This window comes from Carassius gibelio, chromosome B8 (genome assembly GCF_023724105.1).
Source record: "Carassius gibelio isolate Cgi1373 ecotype wild population from Czech Republic chromosome B8, carGib1.2-hapl.c, whole genome shotgun sequence".
NCBI lineage: Eukaryota > Metazoa > Chordata > Actinopteri > Cypriniformes > Cyprinidae > Carassius > Carassius gibelio.
This window is the reverse complement of record NC_068403.1, coordinates 7288769-7306749: the sequence shown is the minus strand read 5'-3', so window position 1 is coordinate 7306749 and position 17981 is coordinate 7288769. Positions and strand designations below refer to the sequence as shown.

Here is a 17981-nt window from a genome sequence, read left to right as displayed (position 1 = left end):
GTTGTCAGGACTCGGAGCTTTGCGTGCATTGATCCTACTAAAGGATCTCCTCACACTGTCTGGGGTCAGCATCATCACCTGGTCACCAGGAGGAGGTGGAGTCTTCTGCGCAGTGGGGCTCTTTTGTTTCTCAAAGCGAGTGAAGAAGGCGTTCACCTCGTTAAGCAGTGAGATGTTGCTGTCACAGGTCCGCGGTGGGGGCTTGTAGAAAATTAAATTATTCCACATTTTGTTCCAAACCAATAAGACTTTAGTTAATCTTCGATGCACATTTTAAGATGTTTTTAATATAACCATGTATGTAAGACATGAATGATACCTCAGTCATTGGAATTGTTGTGGTGAGGTGTGTTAATGGGTTTAAAAGCAATCACACCTTATTTTCACCTGGTGGACTATAAAACGATCCAAAAAAGTCCTATTGTTACATTGAAAGACCCCAGCCATATCTAGAAACCAGAATATCTTACAGACGAGATTGGGCTAGTGGGAAACCACCTAGCAAACATCCAGAACACCCTAGCATCTGCATAGAAATACTGTAGCATTGTACTGACAAGTTTTGCATGCACAGGCACTACTCACGTTTTCTCCCGAAAAGTTCTAGTTTATTCTTGGTCTAATCATTCCCAAACCCCTTATGTAAAGATTTTACTAAGCATATATCAAGTCAGTGGTAAACTCTAGCGATGTTCTCACATATTTAATATGCTGTTATTTAATTGAAGCTAGTAAATGAGCAACCTTAGTGCAGGCACAAGGGAAATTGTGAACAAACAGAGGCATGTTGAACAATTTCTCTTTGCTTTTGATCTCCCCTTCTGGGAAAGAAAATGCTGTTGCAGGAAAATCAGGAAGAACTGCATTGCACTTTCAGACATATGTACGCAAGCACATGCGTGTCCCCATTTGCACCTGTCTATGGGTTACCTGGGTTCTCCACAACCAGCGTTAAGGAATATTATCTTCATAGTTGGTCCAATAACTTTCAAATGACTTTTAAGCAAATCCCTCCACCAGCCGCCCACAAATGGTTCTTTAATGAATTATTTTCCTCGTCTGTGTGCAAGGCCAGTCCCTCAAGTCTATTGATAGCTGATGGCAACGGAGATTTTCATTAAACCCTTATTAGCATTGACCCCACAATACATGTTGGGCGACTCTTCTTTGGGACTGTTCTGCTGACTCCAGGGATGGCTGAAGGCTTTTGACACTTTCAGTCCAATTTATTGATGTCTAACGAGGCTGTTGATCAACCCTGGCAGGGTTTTAAGTATTCTCTTCTTCTGAAGCACTGAAGGTTATGTCAGATGTGGAGCAGTGGAGCCTCTTGTTGATTGTGGATGTAAATCGATGCCTCAATGCATTCAGTGTAGAGCTTATACAGTATTTGTTGTTGACGCTGATGTTTCTGACTATTTTTCTTTTCTTTTTTTTTTCAAGTGTGTCACTGTGGCACCGAGCATCACAATACTAATTTACTTGATAGTTTTTATTTTAATATCGTTTTCAATTTTGTTTTAAATTTCAGTTAGTTTCATCAATGGTTTTGTTAGTTTTAGTTTATTTTTTATTTTGCAAACATATACATTATTCATATACAGTTTTTATTTTATTTAGTTTCAGTTTTAGTAATTATATTATATTATTTTATTAGTAATTATAGTTTAGCAGAGCAAAAAATTTTAGTGAAGACCAAAGCAAGACATTTCATTTCATCAAAGTTAAATTTTTTGCACAGATTAGTTAATTCTTGTGCGGACTTAAATAAAAATAAAATAATGGTTTGAGATTAAACAAAAAAATTACAAATAAATGCAACTTAGAAGTATACAACTAAAAACTATGGAATATTCAGACAAACTAATTAATATTAAAGATGATATCGTGTGTGTGTGTGTGTGTGTGTGTGTGTTGTGGAGATGTTTATCTACATTGTGGGGAAATGTCTCTCCACATGGATGATAATATTATCAGCAATGTTTTGTAACAAACAATGATAATAACAGCACATTTCAGCCTGTCAACCTTCGTGAAAATGACATCTCAAACATACAATAGTAGTAGGCTACAATAAAGTTTTTTTGTGTGCTTGACGGACTTGTTTTGCTGTTGCACCCGCGTCTCGCACAAGAAAAAAAAAAATGCAGCACTCAAGTTTAAAGTTCAACTTCTGTCTCATAACCTGTATTATTTTCCATTTCACTGCCACAGACGCATCCTTTATGATCAGCTGCTTAGGACTAACAAAGTTAGCGATGTGTTCAAGGTTATGGTCCTTCATTGAGCGGTTAATCGCCTCAGCAACTTCACGCGCGAACAGGCACTTCCCTAAACAGCGACAGGCCAGATTTTCTGCCACAGTAAAGAGCTTATTAATAACGAAAATGTTTATTGATTTTTGCTAATTAATATTTTATTTCAGTAACTGTTATTTCGTTTCGTTTTTCATTTGTGATTTTTTTTTATTTTTTATTATTCAGTTTACGAAAAACAATTTGACCAATAGTTTGTCTTAGTTTCAGTTTTTGTTTACGAAAATATCCTTGGTGGATTCCTCATTGACTAGCTGATGAACAGACCCATACCGTCCCCTGCAAATTATAGTCTAACTCGGAGCCTTGCTCTTTATTTAACTTGTGTTTGTTGCCCTGTCTAAATAATGGAAATTTGGCATTAGCTTTCTTCACCTTAGACTTTTAACTGCACTGCAACATCCACTAGCTATGGATAGAACATCAATTGTAAAACCCGCGACTTGCGTTGAACCGGTGATGCCCTCAAATCAGACAAGAGAACCCTGACTAAGAACATAACACATGACGGGAAGCATGTTTGTGAAGGCATGGCCAGGGGTTGATATTACTTCTATATTACTTGATGCGTGAAGACTCATTCAGATCAGAAGCACTAGGCTGGCTGCAATTTGAAAGTGCATACGCAACATTTTTTAACTATAGTCTACCATCACTCTATCATTGATGTTAATGAATCTATTTTTTTTTTTTATTTATCATTACGGCCCACTTTAACCCCTGTCTGTATGTATGTATGTATGTATGTATGTATGTATGTGGATAAAGTTGGATATAATGTATATTCATCTTTATAAATGACTAAAACTTCAACTAGAATAGAAATGAAAACTGAAAATATAAAAATACAAGCTAATTCAAAACATTCATAAATACTATAATACTGCATAAATCTCACCAAAATAAAACCGTTAAAACATTCAAATGTTAAGTGAATTCAAAACAAAGATGTTAGTTTGTGGTTATTCAAGAACGGCCTTCACATGCTAATACGAACCACCTCAATTTGTTTAGACTCCATTGATTTGTGTTCTATCAGAAGAAATAATTAGTTTGTTCAATACCAAGCCCGTAATGTTAAAAGCCATTGATTTGGTGTAAACTGACTGTGACCTGGGGATCTTTTGACGTGTACTTGAAGTGCAGAACAAAAATACTTAAAATATATATCTTTTTTCTTGTTCCAGGTATGTTGATGATGTCATATCCAGAATTGGACGAATGTTTCCAGATATGTCAATCGAGCTTTTCCGGCCAAACGGGACATCCGCAGTTCTCTTGGTGAGATGCTTTGTGCTACACACATCAAGAGGTTTTTCTTTATATTCTATAATTTGTGTCTTGTGATTTGCGTTTTATGCTTAAAATGGATTTTAATGTTTGTTTTAGACACATTTATGGGTGCACAATTTGATTAGCTTGTTAGCTCAGTAAGACAGAATAAAATAAATAGGCACATTTTTGTAGAAGAGTAAGACATGATAACCTGTGAAATAAGCACTTTTGTAATTGTAAATGAAATTGATCTTATTCATATTATGTTAGGTAAAAATTTTTTAGCCTGAATGCATTATGCTAAATGCATAAATGTAAATGTAATTGTCTAGTTGAAGAGAGAAATCTCGATTTAGCAAAACAATAGCATGTAGTAATGAATACTTTTCTCATGTTTGTTGGTAAGCTGCATAAAATGCTACATGTTTCTATTTCCAGTGGCATGAATGAAGCAGGACAGCAAGAAAGTGCAGCCATGTAGAAGTTTTTTCTGACTAATGGTGTCTAAGAGTTAATGGTGAAGGAGAGCTGGATGCCCTTGTACTCTGGGAGCAATCTCTCTGTTGACTGCTCTGTCAGTCTCCTTGTGAGATGTCCCTGAGAACATCCCAGAGGGGCTGGGATTGTTGACTCTTTGAGGAGTTTGCCCCATACTTTAAAAGTTTTGGAGGGTGCGTGCATGATAATAAAGCAAAAACAGACAAAAGAGAGTGACCGTCTAGTCCAGGTGAACTCTACCAGATTGAATTACAGCAATCCTTTTAGCTGCATTAGGAAACAATTTTGTGATCAGTGCATTTTCAAACCAACAGCAATTGGATGAGTTTATTGTTTGTGTATACTAATTATTTATTCCATGTGGTGTTAAGGCAATTATGACTTTTTTTGAGGCTATGTGATGGTGCTAAAATTGGGAATTAACAAATAGTCTTCCCCATTCATTTACATGTGGTGGTGTGTGAAATATGGAAGATTGTTTGTTAGATTCCCATTTCAGGTCCCAGAGACCCTATGGCTGTTTGTGTTAAAAATATATCATTAGAATCCTTGAAATTTAAATGTAATTCTGTATACCGGATAATTGAAAAAGCAGATGTAAGATCTCATGGCAGACATTTAAAGCATGCCAAGTTCAATTTTGTTTATCAGTCCTTATAATCTTATAAGCAGTCATTAAGTATTAACCTTATACTTAAATATTAAATATGTTTTTCAAGCTTTTAAAGGAGCCTTTGGATCTCTTGGACCCAAAACAAAACATTGGGTTAATGCCAGGTTTAGATTGTTAAATTCATTGCGACAATGCATATATTCTAAAAGCAAGGAAACCAAATTCCAGCCACAAGCCAAATTAATTTAGTATGCAATAATAATAATAAAAAATATATATTTTAACTCTAATATATATTGTGTCTCTCTCTCTCTCTCTCTCTCTCTGTGTATATATATATATATATATATATATATATATATATATATATATATATATAGCAAAATAAATTAATAATAAATTATCAGTAAGTTAAATAAATATCATGTTTATGTTAGTACCAGGAAATAGTTTTTTTTTTATTATATATACATATATATATATATATATATATATATATATATACATATATATATTTTAATGGTATGAGTTTTGGTTACACTTCCTCTTTATTTGATAAAATTTTTCAATGGAGATGTAATTTTAGAAACCAGAATATATTGGCTATTAATATTGTTAATAAATATTAAAGTATTACAAAAAAACATTATAGTTGTTTTAGTAGGTACAAAAATATTTGTCTTTTATGGCGTGGCAGTAATCACATATTTATCTAATCTTACTGGGCCACACAGATAATTTACATTTGCTTCTGTCATCATTTGTATTTTGTTTACACTTTAGTCATGTCTCATCTCAACTAGGGCACAAAACACACACACCCACACACACACATATATATAGTTGTATGACACCTCTGATTGCAACATTAAGTTGTCACAATGGGTCATTTGGATATTTTTGTCAGTGGTTCAGTGTGTCACTGGTATTTTTCCTTATCTCCTGGTAATATTTTCCCATTTACCTAGATGAGGTTTTGCAGACTTTTTGGGCTGAATTATCACATTCTGAGATGATGTCAGTTGTCAGTTGGGTCATTCACACCACACTCCATCCCCCTTACCTTTGAGACTTCCTCTGACACTTCTCTGCTGCCGTCATGTCTTTTGGCAACGCTGAGTGAGAGGAAAGAGAGACTGAGGGATCTTGGCAGTGGTGCCAGAAAGACTACAAATGCCCCTTCCACAGCAGTGGGAGTTCAGTGGTTCACACCCACAGGGCATGCACTTCCAGATGGCCCAGTTGGCAGGCTGGAGTGATCTGTCACCGTGGGGGCTAAATCAATGCCAGGCCCTTCGTCGGACATGCTTTTGTACGGTGGTCAACAAAGCGTTCAGAAAAAAAAGGACTGTTTGTGCATGTGTGAATAAAGATGATCCTTTTTGAGTTTGAGAGGGTTTATCTAATTTTTCTAACAGGAAGTGGACTTTTTTGTCATTTAATTGCTTTCTGTCTCTTTAGAACAGTGGGTCTCATCTGATTTTATTTATATGAGCATCAAATCCAAAGGTCTTTTATTTTTATTTGTTTGTTTGTTTATTTATTTATTGCATGTAATTTTAAGCATCAGATAAAAATATAAAATTTATATATATATATATATATATATATATATATATAATTTTTTGTGAGAATAGTGCTTCTCATGTGATTTAATTTGATCTCATATGATTTTATAGTGGACATCACATCCAAAAGTGTTTATTTTTTATTTTTTTGTTCAAATATATTTTTATTTTACTGTACATTCCTTTGCATTGAACTTCAGATAAAAAAAATATATATTTTATTTTTATTTTATTTTACCTTCCTTTGCATTGGACATCAGATCCAAAAGTATTTGTATTTATTATTATTATTATTATTATTATTATTATTATTATTATATTTTGTTTTATTGTTATTATTTTATTTATTTTTACTTTTTGCCATCAGATCCAAAAGTTTTTTTTTTTTCAGTTATTGGTTTAATTTTATTTTTGATTATTGAATTTGGATTGAACATCAGATTTAACATTTTTTATTTTATTTTATTTTTTATGTTATTATATTATATTTTATTTTATTTTAAACACCAGTTGAGAACCACTGTATTAGAGGTTATCTTATTGTTAGTTTGTGTTCCGGTCCCTTCCCTGTAGATGTACAGATAGCAGTGAATGGAAGGGAGGATTAGAAAACATCACAGTGTGGTACACATCTGCCATTTATAACAAGAAGCAATCAAGCTTTCTCCACAGCAGTGCTGCATCTCTTTAAAATCAGTTTGTAAACAGGCCCGGCTGTGCAGAGTGCGATGGCATTAATTGGGGCACGGGACGGCTCTCTACGGGCAGATTCCGCCTAACAGCCTTGTCCGACCATAATTAGGGGATGTTAATTAGCATGGAAAATGCATCGTTCTCAGGCCCTCTACCTGCTTTTCTTCAACCTGTATTTCCATTAGCTTAACCTCATTCCCTCTTCCATGACAGTTATTAACTATATGCTGAAGCGTGATGTACATTATTCTTTTTTCAGAGCAGTGGGGAAATGCATTTTAGATCTTGGAACCCACTTTTAAAAGTGCTGCCACAAACTGGAGCTTGTCACTCCTGCAGCGGTCCGGATCAAAGCCAGTTCTGAACGTGAAGCGTCCCACAGGGTTCTGCCTGAGTTACAGATGGCACAGTGTGTATGGAAATGAACATGTGTAAAGGCAGTTGCACAGAGATGCTTTTAACTGGCTTCAGTAGAATATACAGTTTTTTGAAGCCTGTGAACGGCTGATAGTGATTTTGAGCTATAGATTCCAGAGAGGTCTTTCATGGCACACACATTCCCACTTCTGTATCAGTACGTCTGTTTACAGCTCCTCTGCTCATATTATAACTTGTCTCTCTGGAATCTTTGTTCTGAATTTATTGATAAAATTTGGAATAATATATCAATCTATCTATATACTGTATTTGTATATATAAATGTGTGTGTATATATATATATATATATATATATATATATATATATATATATATATATATATATATATATATATATGTATGTGTGTGTGTGTGTGTGTGTGTGTGTGTGTATGTGTAATATATATATATATATATATATATATATATATATATATATATATATATATATATATATATATATATATATATATATATATATATATATATATATATATATATATTATTATTAAAATTTTTAATAGATTCTGTTTTTAAACCGTATTCCTCAGAGACTCCTGAAAAAAAAAAAAAAAAGTGTCTCAACTTTTTTTAACATTGATTTAAAAATCTTACCAATCCCAGACTTTAGAATGGTATTGTAATAATAGGGCTGGGCGTTATAGCTAAAAATGTATCAACGATATAATGTTTCATATCGTACTGTATTGATAATTGAAATTTTTTATAACCTTTTTTCAAAACCGAGGAATAGAAAAAATTATTTGTTTTATCAATCAAGAACAAAATTAAAATTAAACAAGTATCTAATTTCTAATGTTTTGTATGCAGATTAAATGTGTCTTAAGGAACCTTTTGTCTTGTCTCGTCTCCCGAGGCCATTAGGAGGGCACAATGAGCAAAATAATGCAGTGCATTTCAGTTGTCAACCTAAGGAAATAACGGTCTATAAAAAAACTTGTATTGTCTAAATTAACTAAAAATCAAATATAATTTCGTAAATTGCATAAACAATTATATAGTGTCATGTTTATGCATTGGTTAATCCAAATAGCTGAAGCACGGACTACGCATATTGCATTAAAAAAAAAAATGAGATGCAGTATGTGGCGAGAGGGGCGGGGCCGAGAGGCGTGGGAACGAGGAGTGAGGCCAGGTGTAGTGATTGGAGATGAGCTACACCTGCGCCCCACCGCCAGTATCGAGTCCCACGTAGGAGATGGAAGGATATAAAACTGGAGCGACTATAGTGAAGGACGAGAGAGGACCAGGCCTGGGCCATATTTATGTTTTGGTTTTTATTTTGTGCGCACCAGTCTAGAGGTCTTCACAGTGCACCCGAGACCCGTCGACCCCGGACCCGACCCGGGACCCGTACGGGTTCGGGTCTATATTTTAAATCATCAGCCGGGTCCGGGTTGGGTCCGAATCTATTACCTCGGGTCCCGGGTCTGTTTAACATTGTGTGTAATACCCGTGCGATCGGAGTCATCGGACTCGGAGAACATCCGGCCGTGATCAAAGACTGCTTGTGTTTTTTGTAACTGAGTGAGCCAAAAAAAGTGATCTCTCTCTCTCTCTCGCTCGCAGACTCAGAGTTAATACAAGTTCACGCACGGTATTAATGCTTGCAGACTTGACACACTCATGTTTAATATATTTCAAATCAGCAACACAATCTGAGGTGAACTGTCACATGAATGTTTTCTATGACGCTCAAATTGCATTAAAGCATTTTAGGTTGATACAGCTAGCATGCATGTGCAGTCTCGAGTGCATTTCATGTTTCTATGGCAAGCAGTGAGGGACACTTCGACCGCCAAACCGCGTTTTACATTTTCTCCCATTTTTATAATATTATAAATGAACCGTTTAATCTTAAAGTTTTAGTGGTTCAGATTCAGACTCGATGCAGAGCAGAGAGCACAGACAGAGATCAGATGATAGTAAATAGATAACGTCAGCGGCCATGGCATTGCACGAGCGATCGTTATTATAGTTCAAAAGGGCAAACAGTGTAAGTTATTATGCGAATTAACTCGAGTCAGAATGTACATGTGCACAGTAGCATTTGTCATCCGTCACCGTGACATCAAGTGGACATTTGAAGCTGAAAAAATAATGAATGGATTCAGCTTGGACTTGGAATAACGAGAGGAATAACATGAATAACTTTTTGTCGGAGGATTGTAACGCATCACAGGCAGTCAGGTACAAGGAAGAGAGACTACGGCTCTTTAAATTAGGTAAGACAAAAAGCTGTATTCTTCGCAACATGTTCATTGACTTGTAATAGCAATTTAAGGTGGAATATGTGAACGTCGGTTCCAGTCGGGTCTGTGTCGTCCCTGCGGGTTCGGGTCCAGATTTCAAATAATATACGGGGTCGGGTCTGGGTAGGCATTTCTCGGATCTACACGGGTCCGGGTCCAGCTTTTGAAATAATAGACGGGTCCGGGTCGGTTCGGTGTAGTACATTACGGGTCTCTGTCGGGTTCGGGCACAAATTTTTGGACCCGTGAAGACCTCTACACCAGTCGTCTGTGAGGGGCTGGTGCGCTGTTTTGTTTATTTTTGAATTATTATATTATAAATTTGTGACTTGTTTTCTAAAAGTTTAAATTGTTTTAACTTTGTATGGTTTTCTTTGCATCTCTTGCATGAGATGCGAGTGCAGTAGTCATATTTGTCCATCTAAAAAATGCGTGGAATATGCATCTGTGTGAATGCCTTGGTTTCAGTTTGAACCTTATGAACATCTTCTCCACATTGAGCTTCTATATTTCTCTAAAATTTTGAATGAATAGCACAGCAGTGGTGCATATCGTGGGCTAGACTGACAAAACATTAAAATGCAACAACGTCACTTACGTCATTATCACCGCATCTCGCACGCCATTGATGATGCCCGCTGACGCACTCCTAACATTCAAATGCAAATGTTTATTTGAAATTCGACTAATATTCGTTCTTTATTCACAATCTGTTCATCACAGGCAGACACAGCACTCATTTCAGCATGTGTTCGGGTTTGTGTGTGCTGTCTGCGTCACTCAATGCACGTCTCTATATCGAGCGTTATGACAAACATTGTTTTCATCTTTCTTGAAGAATGTGTACCGTCGATAAATATCAATACCGTTTTATCGCCCAGGCCTAATATTGTAATAGAAATATTTTAACATTGAATCAGTATATGAGAAAGGACAGAAGCATGTAAATGTTCATGGCAGACAGATCCAAACCTGAGTTGTCCATATGAGCTCTACAGCTCAGTGTGTTACATTGCATGCGCTAGCTGCTAGTCCACTTGACGCTCTCTGGCTACTTCCCTTCTTTCTCTTTCCTCCTTGACTGAATCATTGTGGACTGGTTGGTCAGCTCAAAGGTTCACACTGGAATAGAGTCAAGCTATTTTTTGTTAATTGAATTCTAAAGTGACCTTGTTCTGCTATTGATCTACATTCAAAATATTTCTCTCACCTCAAGGTCGCTGCCACTGCAGTCACACCAGTGAGGCAGGTTGCGGAATATTGACGGTATTCCAGAACGACCTCTGAGTGTGGCATTGTGCTGATGAGGACAGAAGCGGCGTGAGGTGGAAAGGTCAGAGCGGGTCGTACTCGTAGGGGTGGAAGAGGCTATTGGAAAACACCCCTCTTTGCACTCAGGCGCGTTATGTTGTGTCAGCTTGTTCCTTGTGTTTTTTGATGGTACAGTAAGCTGTGCTGAAAGCTAATGAGGTGGGCACTCTCAGAGACCTCAGCTGTGGCGTTCAGGTTTCCAAGATTGTCAAAATAGAGCAATTTGTGTACCTCAAAATCTGTCAAACTGACATTTTTCCCTAAAAACAACTATTCCCCGTGCTATTTAGAGTGCAGCGACAGCCCAGTTAGGTATAAGATGAGATGCCATCTTTACATCTACCATTATGCAGTTTCAGTGATCGAATCAGTTGTATCGCATCTGACAATGTTAAAAGTGTTCAGGGATTGATTCTGACCACATTGGTCTGTAAATAATCATTATCGGATTTGTTATTGTGTTCCAGCTTCTTCTCTTTTTATTTTTATTCAGCCCTCGTAATGTGAAAAAAACATGTGATTCTCGCTTGGGATCTGGTCATCCATTTTAATGAACAATATCCCGTGAGTTATTCCACTGGACTACACTTGGATTCTCTCATTTACCTCCCCAAATCCTCCCTCACATCTTTCTCTTACTCTGTTTTTTGCAAATGCACTTTAATATATATTTAAAAATACATACACACACACTTTAATATACATGATTTTTATAAATTGTTTAAAAAAAATAATTCTTTAAAACACATTTCAGTTCATTTTATTTCCAAATAAAATTTTCCCCCAATATAGATTTTATTTTTTATTTTACCCTTGTTGGACCATCATGTTGTCATATTTTCTTTTGGAAATATGTATTATTAGCTATTTTATTTTAAAAAAAATTTTTACTTTGGTTTCTGTGTTGTTTTATTAGTTACATTTTTTTAATTCATTTATTTTTATTAATTTCTATTACCTCTGCTGGAGATCATCATTTTCTCATTTATTTATTTAATTTTATTAATTAATTTATTGTTTGTTTGTTTTGTTTTGGGTGGGGGGTTGATTGGATTTTTTTCTAATTATGCACAATAATGTGCGATTGGATGCAAAGCTAAAGAATATCCAGACACATGGCCTGATACAAAACAGCTGTAAAAGGGGTCTAATTTCCCCCAGTTCTGTCAAAGTGAATGCAGTCGTGTTTTAGAAACGAGCTGAAAAGCATACAGTAGAGTGGTTCGGCTGAACATTATTTTGGTCTCAAGCAACTTGAATGAGGATCCATTTTTCTCAAAGGAAAGGTCTTGGGGAGCAGGACGCTTGGCCACGTTCTCGCCTGGCTTCTTTCCTTCCTTGTTCGCAGCTGATTTGAGATCGCACTTGTTGCTTAGAAACTGTTTCTTTTTCGTCCAATCTCACAGTTTTTGCCACTTTCCCCTCCCTCTCCGCGGCCCACTGTCACTCCAAATAAAAAATACCATCTGCCGCCATTGCGATCCAGTCGGTCGGGGATGCACTTTAAGATCAGCTAATGAACCCTTCCAGGACGCCCTGATGTTTACCACATTCAAAGTCAACTTCTTTTCTTTCTAGTATGTATGTTCCTCTGGCCCTAGGCCAGAAATGTACTTTCCCAATAGCTTATGGCTGAAAAGCATGCCTAGAAATAGCTATTGACGCTGTTAACTGGCTTCACACCTAGAATTACGGCAAGGGATTTGGCTTTTTTAGTTTCTGTATATTATGAGAAATTGTGAAATCATGAGTCACACTGGCGAGCTAATATTTGCAAATTCTCTTGTGCTGAAAGTTCAGATTTGAAGTTACAGCTTCTTGAGGTTGTTTTTCTTTTAGTATGTCTTGCGTCAGTGATTCACACATCAGTGGTGTGTTTTAGGAAGCTGGGATCTATTAACCCCTCTGTAGAAGTGTGGTTTCATTCAGAAGCCTTGATCCACTCCTGAAATCCTGCTTTAAAGGATCATGGTTTTGGGGGAGGGGGATTTGTTCTGTGCAAAACAAAATATTTTTATCATAAATTTATCATAAACAGTTTTGATAAATGCATGAAAAAAAATCAGATAAAAAAATCCATTAAAGCTGCGGTAGGGAACTTTTGACGCTCTAGCGGTTAATAAACAGAACTGCTTGCGTCTTGCGGAAGAACATCGTAGCCGGAAACTACTTCTCTCTGTTTATGTCTATGAAGAATCACAAAGGTACTGGGTTACTCCGCCGCGGTATCCCCGAAGCAATCTAAAATAGTCCGAATATAAACACTTATTATAGGTGCACCCTAGTGATTCAGGACAAGCCAAAAACATGGTTTGGAAAATGGATTCATGGTGTACTCGCTTATTATATAAATTTTTCTACATTTTGAACACAAACAAAGTTACGGACCGCAACTCTGATTGGATGTTTTTTACTGGGAGCGATGGAGTTTCTGCAAATGGCAGTAGGACCACTGGGAGGAGCCCGAGGAGCTTGATTTTTTTCACAGATGATCTATCTCATATTCTACTGTCAGGACATAATGACAGGTTTAATAAATATGTAAAAAATATATTTTTACAAAAGTTCCCTACAGCACCTTTAAGTAAAGACGTACTTTTGTGTGAATGTTTCTTTGTAGTATCTGATGAATCGGTGAATCAGCTATCAGTGAATGTTATTGTTTGACAGGTAATAACACAATAGTTGCATGTTGTTTTTGTGTGAATGTGTGGTGTCCTGTGTCCATAGTCTCTATAAATCTGTTTCTTTTAGAAATCATTTTGTGGAGAAACAAGACAAAAAGAAAAAGACACTCAGCATGAGGGAAAAATAGTTTGAAGTTTCTGTGAAGTTCTGTGCCTCCACCGGCTGGTGATCAGTGGTGGTTTTATTACTGCAGCAACTCAGCAGGACTCTCATGAAAGGAGAAGGAGGACCAGAAGGCAAACTCACGCTACGAGAATCTCACCATTTTTTTTTTTTCATTTTATTCTAGTTTTTTCTGTTTTATTAACCTTTATTCTTAACTTATTCTAGCACTTGTTTTATTTGATTATATTTTTTAATTATTTTTATATTACTTTTATATTTACTCTGCTTTACTCTTGTTTTTAGATTTTTTTCATTTATTTATTTATTCAATTTATATTATTTTAATTTTGTTTTGTTTTATTTATAATTATTATTTATATTTTGGGGGGGTGTTTTCTTCACTTTCTTTTAACTTTCATTTTATTTTTAATTTATATATCACTCCTGTTGGACCATCATGGCCTCAGATTTTATATTATTTTATTTGTAATTAGCTAAAACTTATTCTGGAACTTATATTTTTATTATATGAAAATCATTAGGATATTAAGTAAAGATCATGTTCCATGAAGATATTTTGTAAATTTCCTTCTGTAAATATATGAAAACTTAATTGGATTAGTAATATGCATTGCTTAGGCCTTCATTTGGACAACTTTAAAGGAGATTTTCTCAATATTTAGATTTTTTTTTTTTTTTTTTTTGATATTCAAATAGTTGGTGTAGATTGATGTGGATGTGTGTTTATCAGTATCCATATGTTCGTTGGGTGAAATAGAAAAACTCAATAAACAAAGTAAAAAATAATTTGAATGATATCTTTTGCCCCCCAAGGTTTCTATAGATATCATGATATATTGATATCGTGAATTCTTATGTCCACAATAACCACGATATGAAAAATCTTATATCGTGACAGACCTAGTTTGGAGGTAGAGAAATGCTGACTATGACCCTAAGAACACCATCCCTACTGTCAAGAACGGAGGTGGAAACATTTACTTTGGGGTTGTTTTTCTGCTAAGGGTACAGGACATTGAGAGGCACATGGACAGGCCATGTACTGTAAAATCTTGGACGAGGATCCTTCCCTCAGCCAGAAGACTGAAGATGGGTCATGGATGGGTCTTCTAGCATGACAATGACCCAAAACATACTGCCAAGGCAATAAAGAGTAGCTCAAGAAGAAGCACCTCATGGAGTGGCCTATCCAGTCCCAGACCTCAATCCTATAGAAAATCTGTGGAGGGATCTGAAACTTTGAGTTGCCAAACAACAGCCAAGAAACCTTAAGGATTTAGAGAGAATCTGTAAAGAGGAGTGGACCAAATTCCCTCCTGAGATATATGCAATCCTGGTGACCAACTACAAAAAACATCTTCTCTCTGTGCTTGCCAACAAGGGCTTCTGCAGCACGTACTAAATCATGTCTTGCTTGGGGATCAAATACGTTCAAATATTGATCAAATAGATCAAATCAATTTCTAAACTTTTATCAAATGTTTTTTTCTCAGGATTTTTTGGTTGGCATTCTGTCTCTATCCGTTAAAACACACCTACCATAAAAGTTACAGACTCTTCGTTTCTTTGTAAGTGAGCAAACTTACAAAATCAGCATTGGAACAAATAAATATTTTCCCCACTGTATAAGGCAGCCGTTATAAGTGAACGAAAATAACTGCTTTCCGTTTTTGGGCATCCACCCTCTAAGTTGCCTTTCTGGCAAGAAAAATAATATTTCAATTTACATTTGGGAGAACTATGACTTTAAAGGCTGTCAGGCGTAATGGATTCAGGCTGTGCGCGCTGGTGTTGACTGCCAGTGCCAAGCGGCTCCGGGCAGAGGCCAGGCGTTCAGCTACTCTGACAGACATGAATTTAATAAGCAAACCTCAAAGCGGGAAAAACATGTGTTGTGAGACTCACACAGTACGAATGGGTCTGAATGGGTATTTCTACTGGATCTTGACATGATTGATCATGTCTACAGTGTTTCTTTTGTCACATACTGTTGAGTTCTGAAGGTTTTGTGTGTGTGTGAGTGAGAGGGAGAACTTTCCAGTGTACTGTACTCTACATATCTGTACACTATTGTTTGCTTGATGCCAGGTGATTGAAGGAGCCTTGTGTAAGGGATATTTTATAAAAAAAAATTCTGTTCCAAACATTTAAGACGACTTTTCTTCTGTTGGACACATTTTTCTGTATTCCAAGTATATGACTCTTTCTTTGTCTAAAAATGTAAGCGCTTGTTTTGAGTTTTTTCATGTTTTTATTTTTACCTATCCGCTTTTTTCCTGAACGTGGAAGCCTTGCCAGACTCCTACTGGAACGGTCTCTGGTATTTCTAGTCAATTGAGTTTATTTTCCAAGCGATTCGTTTAACAATTGACAGTTTCGCAATGACCTTTCTGCAGTAACTCATCTGTTATAGGTTAATGAATGGGTAGATGAAAAGAAGCGATCCTAATTTAACAGCATTGTAAAAACATGAGTGCACATTTCCTACATGCATTTCCCGATCGGGGCGAAGTTCAAGGGATTTTGTTCACAAAGTGATTTGATCACATTGTTCTATTATTTCACACACAGCATATTAACAGGCAAATTATTATTTGACATAAAATGCAATGCATGCAGTGCTGGACACAGACAGATTTGCCGTTGCACAAAACAAGTACTTTACAGGAATTGCTTTTTTACAGAAAGTTTATTGCTGTTACTGTGGCAGCCAATAACAGCAAAGCATAACCATGCACACATTCTTATAGTTAACTACACTGAAAAACTTCAGTTTAATAATTTAGTCAGTTTGTTTTACCCCATTTTAGCTATGGAGAACAGAGCATGACAGCATCCAAACGGAAGTTAGAATCCAACTTTTTGCACTTATCGGGAAAATAGTGAATAAACAGAATAGACCAAATAAGTACCATTAACTGTAATTTTATTGCAGTTACATGCTCAAAAATAGCTTGTACCAGGCTAAATTTACATTTATGTAAATGTATTTATTTTTGTCTTCACTCTAAAGTATCTTGGTTAGAAATAATAAATTGATGATTACTGTATGTGATAGAATAATAAAATCTCTAAATGCAATATTATACTTCAAAGTACCATATTATTACCATACCACCATATGTTGTCACCACTGTACTGTCTTAAGTAATGTTGTTATATTGTTAACTAAAACTATTTTTTTTAAAAAATGGAAATTAACTGAATACAGCTGAATAGAAATATGACTTAATTACTAAAAAATAGAAATAGAAATGTTAAAAAAAAGCAACAACAAAGTAATACAAATGACAAAGGCACATGAGAAAATCAGTAAAACTTAAACTGGAAATATGAAAATAAAATACATAATTCTAAAGTAAGTAATTAGGTTGAAACATATTTACTTGGAGTGCTTTTTATCTATCTATTTGGAGAGCTGATTTACATACTGTAATGAAGTCTGAGAAAGTGTATCTCCATTTCTCATAGTGAAACCCAATCTTTATCTCTGTAAAAGTTTTCCAATTACCAGGTGTGGGAATCTATGGCAGTTACATCTCCTTCAGCGGATATGGTTCGTGTTTACGATCAGCTCTTTCAGCCAAGCAACAAATAATTTCCTATTCATATATTTATTCATGTATGCATAGAACCTCACTAGACTCTTTGGCTGGACTTCAGTGACATGTTTGCTTTTCTTCATTGACTCCCAGACAATCAATCCATTGTAATGCTTGTGAAATCTCATTTGAATTCATTTCTTTCTTTTCCACACTAGTACATTCATCTCTGCCATACTAAAATCCCTTTATATAATAGCGGTCCCCTCCATATTGCATTATTGGTTTGGCATTTATAAAAACAGCGCTCTGAGGAACTGAAAACTCTCCTGAATCTCAAATGACCTGATATTTCATTTCTTCTGATTCATAGTTTCTTTTTATGTCAAACTTTGTCACCTGGGTGTTATTTTAGTTGAACTTTATCATGCTGGTCGCCATTGCCCGTCTTTTTTCGGACCACCTGAGCGTGTCCCCCTTCACATTCAGTGGTGGGGTCAAATCTAGCGGCTTCTGAAAACCTCAGAGGGACCACAAAAAGAACTGTCACCACCCTGCCAGCATTCAGACCTGGCCCAGGCCAACCCAGCATCCTTCACTGTGCCTGATACATAAATTATTCAGCAAGTGGGGCTCAGCTGAAACCCATTGCTGTTTTGTTG

The 17981-nt window shown here is 36.0% G+C and overlaps 1 protein-coding gene across 1 annotated transcript in view; it reads left to right on the top strand.

Annotated features, from left to right (window-relative positions):
• Positions 1-17981, top strand: part of med27 (mediator complex subunit 27) — a 56523-nt gene that overhangs the window by 25930 nt on the left and 12612 nt on the right. Inside the window, exon 4 of the mRNA XM_052564166.1 lies at positions 3503-3596. Coding sequence (XP_052420126.1) covers positions 3503-3596 — 94 coding nt within the window. The remainder of the gene's footprint in view (positions 1-3502; positions 3597-17981) is intronic.